This window comes from Vitis vinifera, chromosome 7 (genome assembly GCF_030704535.1).
Source record: "Vitis vinifera cultivar Pinot Noir 40024 chromosome 7, ASM3070453v1".
NCBI lineage: Eukaryota > Viridiplantae > Streptophyta > Magnoliopsida > Vitales > Vitaceae > Vitis > Vitis vinifera.
Window position 1 is genome coordinate 29,617,569 of NC_081811.1, and position 10,786 is coordinate 29,628,354.

The 10,786-nt window shown below is 34.7% G+C and overlaps 1 protein-coding gene across 3 annotated transcripts; it reads left to right on the forward strand.

The window, feature by feature from the left end:
- Positions 1–4,301: 4,301 nt before the first annotated feature.
- LOC100257607 (uncharacterized) lies at positions 4,302–10,433 on the forward strand. 3 transcript variants are annotated; one of them, XR_786309.3, is made up of 3 exons: positions 4,328–5,553; positions 8,038–8,114; positions 9,839–10,433. XR_786309.3 is itself a non-coding variant. In XM_002273856.5 (2 exons), exon 1 carries the CDS (start codon positions 4,608–4,610, stop codon positions 5,547–5,549), a length of 942 nt encoding a protein of 313 aa, XP_002273892.2. In that variant the 5' UTR covers positions 4,302–4,607; the 3' UTR covers positions 5,550–5,553; positions 9,839–10,433. The 3 variants fall into 3 exon arrangements, 2 of the variants coding, with proteins under 2 accessions (XP_002273892.2, XP_059594722.1); XM_002273856.5 differs by lacking the exon at positions 8,038–8,114 and having other exon boundaries at positions 4,302–5,553; XM_059738739.1 differs by lacking the exon at positions 9,839–10,433 and having other exon boundaries at positions 8,038–8,249.
- The last annotated feature ends 353 nt before the right edge of the window (positions 10,434–10,786 follow it).

Sequence of the window (10,786 nt, forward strand, 5' to 3'; positions counted from 1 at the left end):
ACCCAACTTTCTGTTTTTCTTACTTTCAACGTCTTCTTCCACTATGTCCCAGAAAAATCCTTGTGCTTTTCCTTATCTCCTCCTCTAATCTAAATACTTCATTCTCTAAAAATAGGCCATCCTCAATTTTTTCCGAAATCCCCATCTTTTCCCCATGCAAAAACCCTTTGAAAACCCGCATTTTCCTCTTTCCCAATCCTCTTCACACTTCCCCAAATTTTGTTTTTTCAAAGCGCCCTATCCCCTCCTTTAAGTCTCACAAATGTAGCTCCAACTTCAGCAAAACTCATAAGTAATTCATGTTTTTCCTCCTGGGTTCTGCTGTGGTATTCAGCGGTCTTTCCTCCTAGTTCTGCTGTGGTATTCAGCGGTTTTCCCAACGTAGAAAAGTCTAGTATCAGGCCCAACCAATTCCCTACACATCATTGGAGACCAGTCTATCAAAAAGCAAAAGATGAGCACCCTGAATCACTCATAATAATAATAATAATAATAATAATAATAATAATAATAATAATAACTCATAAGTAATTCATGTATTTCCTCCTGGCTTCTGCTGTGGTATTCAGCGGTCTTTCCTCCTAGGTTCTGCTGTGGTATTCAGCGGTCTTCCCAACGTAGAAAAGTCTAGTATCAGGCCCAACCAATTCCCTACACATCATTGGAGACCAGTCTATCAAAAAGCAAATAATAATAATAATAATACTAATAATAACAACAACAACTTACCAAAAATTTATTCATTAAAAAAATTATATTGATAATAATAATAATAATAATAATAATAACAACAACAACTTACCAAAAATTTATTCATTAAAAAAATTATATTGAAACATTTCAAAAAATTAATTTACCAAAATAACAATAATGATAATGATAATAACAATAATAAATAAATAAATAAAATAAAATAAAAATTACGTTACCAAAATTCAAGTTAAAATGAATATGTATCTAAATTAACTAATTTGAAGTGCACCTACAATGCAATCAAGTAGACTAAATTAAAGTGTAACTAAGTGGGCTGGAATGATATGAAGTGTGACTAAGTGAGTTTGCGTAAAAGATGTCTAGGTGTGCCTAAATGGGTCTAAGTGTGTCCAAATGGGTCAGATGTGTTTAAATGAGTTAAGGTGCGTCTATGTGACCTAAATTAGGCGTGAAGAGTAGCCAAGTTCATAGTGAGGGTCCTAATGAGCCCCTTTACACAAGGGTCCCCAAAGGTGGCAATGAGTCACCAAGGAACGATCACAAGGTAAAAGGGAAACAAAGGGTAGAAACTAGCATTACATGTGCTAAAAGAACAAAATCAAGGGTCTACAATATCAACATCTATATAACCAAACAACTCAGGTTTCTTACATCCAAAGTAAAGACTCATGCTAGAAGTACCCCGAAGATATCTCATTATCCACTTTACTGCATTCCAATGCTCATTTCCCCGATTTGACAAAAAACGGCTTACTGTACCAACTACATAACCTATGTCTAGACAATTACATACCATGGCATACATTAAGCTTCCAATTGCAAAGACATATGAAACTCTTTCCATTTCTTCCTTCTCTTTATCAATAGAAGGACTTTGGTTGGTACTTAATCTAAAATGAGTAGCAAGAGGAGAGTTAACCATTTCAATGTACTTCTCTTGGGACAAAAACAACTTCCTAACATGTACATGTCGAGTAATTCTCATACCAAGAATCTGTTTTTTTGGCCTTAAGTCCTTCATAGTGAAAAACTCACTCAACTGCTTCTTCAACCTATCGATTCTAGATGCATTCTTGTCAACAATCAACATATCTTCAACATAAAGTAGTAAAATTACAAAGTCGTCTCTAGAGAATCTTTGCACAAATACACAATGATCAAAAGTTGTCTAGTAATTGATTTTGGCATTTTCAACTCTCTTGTAATTTAGTTTAGCCTAAACAATTAATTGTATGTGTCATATATTATGTTCATTGTTTCCTTAAACCTCAAACTAACTTGTGATAATTCATGAGAACTTGCTATGTGATAGTATGCGTGAAATGTACATCTTTGAGTTTAGATTTTCTCGCCCTTTAGTCTTATTAAGTTCCTACCATTTCATTTAAGTTGTACATATGTCATGTATATTAGGGTTTGGTATCATGATTTTTTGTCATTATAATTATCTTAACCTCTTTTAGGTTTATGCAAGCACATTGTAAGTTATGAGTGCTATCCAGGTACACCCCTTACATTTTTTATCTCTTTAATTCTGCAAATAGACATGCTTTATTTATGAGTACCCACATACTTGATATTGTTTTGTCATGTCTTGATTAGTGCTTGATTACTTGAATGTGATAGAATGCATGTTTCACGTTGTATTATTATATTGTCAAACTAACTTTGATGTTTTCTTGAAATCATTTTAGGTTGTAGCTAATGTACACTAATGTTCTTTTCCCATATGCTTGATTTCTTTGGTATGCTTGTTTTGATGTGAATAGCATGTTGTTTGGCTTTAGAGATAATCGCCTTTTCTATCTTTGATACCCATGATTGATCAATTAATTGTCATACTTACCTTAACCTAATTAGTAGAGATTTGTGTTTTTGGGACTTAGAGAGGTGCTTCCATTAGGATACCTTCTTGATAGGTAACCTGACATCTGAACTTAGATTTAGGTTTTTCAAAGACATATTTTTCCAAAAATAAGGAGTTACTCTTAGGTGTTTTGTTTCTTATTTTATTTTCCTTTAAAAATAAAAATAAAAATATGTGGTGCCTTCACTTTTATAAAAATCAGTTTTTTCACTAAGAAAACAAGTCTCGTCATCAAGTGGGAACACATAAAAAATGCGAGTCCATAACATGTGATGACGTGCTTGATCCTTCCGATTGTTTAAGTTGGTGGAGTAGCTCCATGATTCACCATACGCCATTAGATGTCACTAGATGACATGTGACAACGTGCTTGATCCTTGCAACTACTTGAGTAGGTAAATCAATTCCATGAGTGATGCCCCATTATGTGTCACATAATGAAAATGGTTAAGTGTTCCTTAGGTTGTATGCATTACAACATCTCATGCTTGGTTGCATGCATTATGATATCTCATGCTTAATTGTGCAATAACTTTTGCTTGGTTGCATGCATTCACACACCTCATGCTTAGTTACATGCATTTTAATACCTCATGTTTGCTTGCATTATAAAAGACAAACAAGAAGATGGATTTAAAAACCTAGGGGTTGTTATAATGAGCTAATAAAGTATTACCATCAAAACATGGATGCATGAGATTAAAGGAATGAAAAAAAATTTATTGAGTTGAGACCATCTATCCTAATATTAAAAATTTAATATTTAAATAATTTAATTTTTTTTTTATATAAAATCAAATAATTCTTTAAATCCCTCATGTAAGTCAAGCTCATTTGGGAGTAATTATCGTAAAAATATTTTACACTTGTATTATCAAAAATACTTTAATCCCAAATCAATTAAATACCTGCATATAAACAAAAAAAAAATATTTGAAATAATAAAATATATAATTAAAAATTATCTTTGAAAAAAACTTCAAGTGTTAGTAAAAAATTTACTTTAAATTTTTTTCTAACATCTAGTTTTACTTGAAAACATTTTAGTATAAAAAGGCCATTCTGACCTTGCTATATGCATAACATAAGCATATATGAGTATATGAAAAAGTAATTTAAGGCTAGTTTGATAATGCCTTCAACAACAACTATCACGAAATAGTTTTTAAAATTCAATTATTTTAAAACAAGCAAATTTATTGAAGAATTTAAATATAAAAATATTCTTTTTGATTTGATTTCTTATATACATAAGATACAAAAGTTTTCAAACACTTTTCATATTTTTAATTGTTACTTGGAATATTTTACAAAAAAAAAATCCAAAACAAAAAATTGTTTTCTAAGAAACATCAACAAATAAGTATCTATTTTGACAAAGTTTTTAAAAACAATTTTTTATTTTTAAAAACAGAAAATAATTTTTAAAAATTTATAATATTATTTGGTTATTGTTTTTTTAAAAACAAAATAAAATAAAAATAATAATTTTAAGAGAACAAATAAAAGTAATATTTCTAAATTAAAAAAGCCATTTTTTTTTTTTTATAAAACAAAACACTATTATGAAAAAAGTGAAAATCTTCTCCAATCATGCATATGCCTACTTAAAAACTTTTATTAGAAAAAAATCATTTATTTATTTTTTCATAAAAAATAAAAACGTAGGAAAGTAAATATAATAAAAGTAGAGTACTATGCATCAAAAATTCTTTATCATCTTCATGATTGAATACATTTTTAGGGAATTTCTACCTCTGATGCTATATGGAAAATTAGTGAATAACAAAAAATAATTATTTGGCTTAGATATCATTTTGTGTTTGAATTCTGTTTGTGAAGATGGAAGCTACAAATTTGTTTATGTTTCTTAAGAAAGAAAAAGGGGATCCAACCAAGGGGATGGGGGGATGTCCGAAGAATTCCAGTATTCCAAGAAAGAGATAACGGGAAGGAAGATACCCTCTTTATAGTTTATACAGAAGCGACAAAGACAAAGAAACAAACAGCAAAGGGGAAAGTGAGTATGCTCCCTCTGAGACTCCTCCGCTCTCTGGTTTTGGGTGACACCATCAACAACCACCCTCTCCATCTCCACCACCACCACCACCACCATGATGTTGTTGATGATGATGAGGAGGAGGAGGAGGAGACCCATAGGTCTGTCGAAGAATTTGAATCAAGTCGTCATAAACCAAGAAATAGAAGAAACTGCAAACCCAAAACCCCAGTTCTTTTCTTCATACCCACCAAGGAGGTTGTGCAAGATACCTATAGATTAGCCACATTAGCAAGGGACATGGGCATGGATTTGCATCCAACCCCATCATTGTCCCACATTATCTTCTCATGCCCTTCATTCTCTTCCTCTTCATCATCTCCATCACCATTGTCTTCCAAATCACTGCCCTCCTCATGGTCTTGGTCTTGGTCATCGTCTTCCTCTTCATGGCCTTTGCCAAACTATGCTGTTCCACTCCCTTTTCCCTCACTTTCCCAAGCCCCTCTCACCCACCTACACTCCTTTGTCACCCTCTCAAGAGGGTTGTTCAAGGTGGTCTTTGTGACCCACAGGGGTGATTCAAACGAGGGAAATGATGGGAGGGCTAGTAATTGGGATTGTTCATCATTGTCTCTCTTTTCCCGGATTTCGGGTGATCGAATTCAGACGATGGAGGGGTTTTGTAGGGCTTTAACTGGGGTGGGGTGGAGCCTTTTCAAGACCAAGAAGAACCCATCATTGGATTCGGGTGGCCGTCGAATTCGGGGGTGTAACTCAGCGTATTTGTTCAGGAAGGTGGAGTCTAATCGGGTTCGGGCACGGCTGGGGAATGGAGATGGTGGTGAAGCATCTGGGGAGTGTAGAGTTAGGGAACTGAGGTTGCCTCCACTGGATTTCAGGAATGCCCCTTTGAGGATTTTGCAGTACATTCTTCTGATGACTGATGACATCTTCTACCTAGCATAGATTGGTGAGCATTTTCTTACTTTATGCACTTTTCTTGAATTGGGTTTTGTTTTCTGCATCAAGTTAATTGGTGTGTTCGATGTGTTACACTATTGCGAGAATTCCTCATTTGGAAATATTTTTAAGCTCATTAACTAATGCTTGCCCTTACAGTTTTTTTTTTTTTGAGTTTGAGTTGGAATGAGCTCGGATACTCAGGAGAATTGAGCTTGTCCAGGAAGTACTGTTTAGGCCGGTGAACCATTGTCTCCCTTTAGTTGGTATTGAGAGTTAGGTGGATACAGAGAATAGGGTTTGATTTGGAATTCTGTAATTTTGTTTTCATTGTTGCTTGATACCAAATTGCAATTTGGCACACAGAGCAACCAACCTGTGGATTTAGAATTAGGACATTCATTCCAATTCCAAGGCCAATTAAACCATGAACCTTTTGCCAACCTCTTCGTTTTTATTGTGAGTTAGTGTTAGAATATGTTTGGATATATTGGAGTTGATTTGATGTGGAATTCCAGTTACTTTGAATTCCAAAATCTTGCTGCTATAGTGGAATTGGGCCTAAATTACACAAAGCAACTGAAACGTGGATTTGGAATTAGGACATCCAATTCCAATTCCAAGGCTGCTTAGAGACTGGGTCTTTAAAGTGGAACATCCTACTTTGTGGATTGATCTCTGAACTGACTACTGCCTACCCACAAAGTGACTATACCACCCTTAAATAAACTCTCTATCCATCCTTAGCATCACTGTAAGGACCTGGAGATAGCAAAGGCTATAGACCACATCTTCCAAGCTACCTTGCAAATTAATATTATATGATTAACTGATTCTTCTGCGTTCTTACACATATGACATGAATTAGGAAGGACTTTCCTCGCTTGATTACTTGACAAATGTCAGGATCCTCCTTTGAGCCACTAAAAAAAGTTAATACCAATCTTAGGGGCAGATGCAAAACCCTGCACATCATTCTTAGGGAGGTTATGACCTTCCCTATCAAGTGTGGTAGATTTAGAGAGAGAAAAGCCCTCTTCACAGACTCCATCTCAAGTAATCTTCCTCTCCATCTGAGTCTTCACTCAACAGATAGCCTCAAAGCAATCCCCTCATTTTTTCTCTTAGTTTTAATAAAGTTTCATTCCATATATTCCTGTTCTAGTTTATTTATCTTAAAATGTATAGATTCTGAGATTTCTCTCCATAACACTAGTATAGAATAAATTTTTTTCTACATCTCATCAACCATGACCATGGTCCATGGGTATGGTAATGATGGATTTCACTACCCAAGGGGTGTTTTTGCTTGGATGGCAACCGGAGGAATTGGGTTTAGGGTTTGGTGATGGATGTTTAGTGTTATGGTTCTGTTCTGATATCTTGGTTATGGTTTTTTTCTCATGTTTGGTGCTATCTTTCCTTTTTCCGAATTTGATATGATTGTTAATCACATTATTGCCTTTACATGGATAAAAACACGCACCAAAAAAAAAAAGAAAAAGGAAAGTAGAAGCTCCAGAGTTTGAAACGAATTTTTAAAAAAGTGGATGTTGGAATCCAAACAATGAAATAAACTTTGGGAGTCATCCTATGTATAACTAGCAAGTTCAACTCATTAGTAATGCAAATGGATAGAAGCTCATTACCGCGTTTAATTTAAGCTTTTCATGATTGAGAATTGAATTGCCTCTCTTCCAGTTGTTTCATCCTAGTTCCTGCTCCATCATATATATTTTTTTATCACACCAATGAAGCAACTGGCTATCATGTCTTTTCTAAAACTCACAATATTATCTCTCTGGGAACCCAATTACATCTTTTAAGAATTGCTGAAAATCATATGAGGGACTCATTTCTTCTGTATCAACCTTTCTATCAATTGCCTGATTGAGTAAATGACTTCCATTGCTGATCTCCTTGCCTAAATGCAAACTGCTTTGCTGATAGACTCATGTCACACCTTATTCTTGTTTAATTAATTTCTTCCATAAATTTTATAGCATGAGTAACAATTTTAGCCCCATGATTGTTTGTACAAGTTTTATTATCCCTTTTGTTCTTATTTATAAGTTCCCTAGTACTTCCTTCGATTCATCTGGAATTTCTTGCTTTTATTTTATTTTTTCTTTTTAAGGTGAGTGTCAATATATGGAAAAATGCCATATGGGGATGTAAGCCAAGTAGACAGGGAATATACAAAATTACACCAAAATGAAAACAAGGAACAAGCAAGAGCATAAGGGAACAAATGAAAGAAGATTAAATTTCTTAGTGAAGATCAATTTTTTTTAGGCACTAGCAATATATGGATCTTATTTATTTCTCTATTCTCATTTGAGACTCCCCAATCAAAGGTTATCTTGTAGGGGATCTCTTAGCAATAGCTAGCGGGAATCTCTTAGTAATAGCTAGATTTACTTATCTCATTGGTATGGAAATTGTGAACTGGTTGACAATTGGATTGCATGGTTTTATGAACATTGGACTTCAGGTTGTCGACATGAAGCATTACTGTCGGATATCTGTAATTAACATTCATCACTTGGTTGGACCTAATTGCTTCCTACTGTGAGTTATTACTTTGTGTCTTGCTTATAAATACTTCTCTATCTTGTTATTGGAGGCGTATCAATAGAACTACGTATGAGATACAAAATTGTTGATCCCACCCATTATGAACAAGTGCAGCTTGAAAGTTTGCAAATTGTTGTCAAATATTCCCAGCAGTGACAATACTTACAATCTTAACTATTTGGGGAACAGGCTACCCCTTGTGCGTATGGATCCTAAATACATACTAAAGGTGATTCTTTCAGTTAAAAAATAAAAATTGGATTTTCCTTCATAAAAAAAGGAAAGAAAAGAAAAGAAAAAAGAATGCATTATTTGTGGATCATCATTGATTTATGTTGTCTTGATTATTTTCTTTGGTAATATTTCTTTGGATTTACAGTATTTTTAGTGATTTTATTTATTTTTTATTTTTTATTTTTTGGGGGTGGGGGGCTTATGGGTTGATTAGTAATGAAAGATGCTAGATGATCCCATAAAAACTTGAGGTCTGTATAGTAGCGGAAATGTGAAATGGTTCTTTCTTTTAGAAAACATGTTTGCTAAGACATTTCCAGAACTTGTTTCAAAATCATTCCTGAAAATTGATCATCTTTATAGTACATATAATATTTTGTTTTGCATGTTCAAAAGTGCATGGACTTCAAAAATGAAAAACATTATGAAGATGGACATGGACATTGTTTTTGGTTTGAAAACTGAAAATGTTTCTTAAATACCAATTTTCATATCTTTTGTCAAACATACTACCCCAATTGGGATAAAAATGGGATTCTTATCACTAGTGATCAAAGCAGACAATTGTAGCCCAGCAACAGATTTGCAGAGTCTATAGTTGTTCCAACCATTTTGATAGATAATCAAATTGGTGAATTTAATGATCTGGGTTGGTGGTTCAAAAAGTTTGAAAAGAGTTCAATGAAAAGCATTCAACTTCTAAATCGTATGGGCATCATTTTCTTGATTAAAAAAAATCCAAATGTTTGGTTTAACCATAGAGGTCCGCTTGCTTCTCTGGTGGTGCTAAAGAATATAGAAAACTTCCAGTTTTCTGCTGGAATAGTGTGAAGTTACTATGACAGGGAAAACCGTAAGATCCACTAAGCACATATTCCAAATGAGTTAGATAGTTGGCCCAAAGCCATTGCCTCAAGTTAGAGAGTTGCCGGTTTTTACATGTGCGCCTATAAACTCACAGTACTTATAGTGCTAAGTCAGGTTAGCTCGAAACACTGTTTGGATTGTTGTTGAGATTTCATATGCACTGTTGTACCTTGATAGGTACCATTATACTCTTCCTTCAATGAGATAATATCAGTTTCCTTTGTAGAATAGGATCATGCGCTTATGGGGGATGGAATTTGCCTCACTCTAAATTGAATTCTCTTCGAAAACGGTCCCAGGGAGTTTGCACTGTGATCGAGTTTTGAATAAGCTCCTTAAACAAAAAAGTGCTAAAACATTTTTTTCATTTTCATCAACTTGAGGGGGTTCTTTAACTCTAATCTTGCACAAATGGTTGCAAATTTGGAACTCTTTGGCGCGGCATGATGGCGCTAAACTTATGAAACTTTTTCTCCTTTTCTCCTACTGGAAGGGGCTCTCTTAACTACACTTTTGTTAAGGTGTCAATACATGATTCCAGATTTGAAATTCCGTGGTATTGCATGATTGTATTAAAGCATGGAGCTTTTCTTAAGATGTCTATGATTCTGAAACAGGTCCAACTGGTGTGACTGTAGAAATCACCAGGACTCAGCAATGGAGGGAGATGTTCTGCTTTCTCTGTCCACTGCGCTCCTACAGTATGAGGCACCCATCTAAACTTGTCCAATTCAGGGAATGATCACAATTAAGTCTGCTTTTACGCTGCAAAACAGATGGCAGTTATGCCATTCTGAATCGTCACTTCTGCTCATTGAACCTGTTGAGAGGCATGTATATAGGATATCTACAGAATGCAGATCAAAGGCCTGTTGTTTGATTTGCTTTGTTTAGGATATTTACTTAGCCTTATAACTCTCCCTTTTCTGGGGCAAGCCCCATGAGGTTGAATCTCCAGGGACAATGGTCTTTTTCAGGTTCTTGCAGTTAGCAACTATCTTGATAGCCTTTAGCTCGTTCTCAGCAAGCCTACCCGCCTTTACCCTCCATTAGAGAATCATCAATGTTGAGCATCAGCAACTGGGTTGACCATTTGCATAGCTTCTCAACTTTCATTTACACTGTAATGGCTTCCTGTAGATCAAGGCAGATTTTGTTTCTTTTGATGCGCTACTACAAGGATTTGTATATTTTTTTTTTTTTTTCTGTTCATTAACAACGGGTCAAACTTCCTTTAAGAAAAGTTTTCAAGAAGTAGATTTATAATTTAATTTTGATTTTTTTAAAAAGGCAGTCCGCTAGAAGACACAAGTTTGGTCTCTTCTCATCAAGAAGCAGCCTACCTAAAGAGATTGAATCTGTGCACTGACCGTGGAAAATAATTTTGAACGATGCCTCAATATCATCCTGGTACTTCCTTTTTGGAGTTAAAAAAACATGATAGTACATTGAAGATTCGGGATGTGAATGATCAAATCCAGTGCTGAGGCCTAAAATTTTTTGGCGGTGGTGCTTAAATGTGAGGCACCCACAAGATGATGGGATGTACCTCAAAATATGAGCCA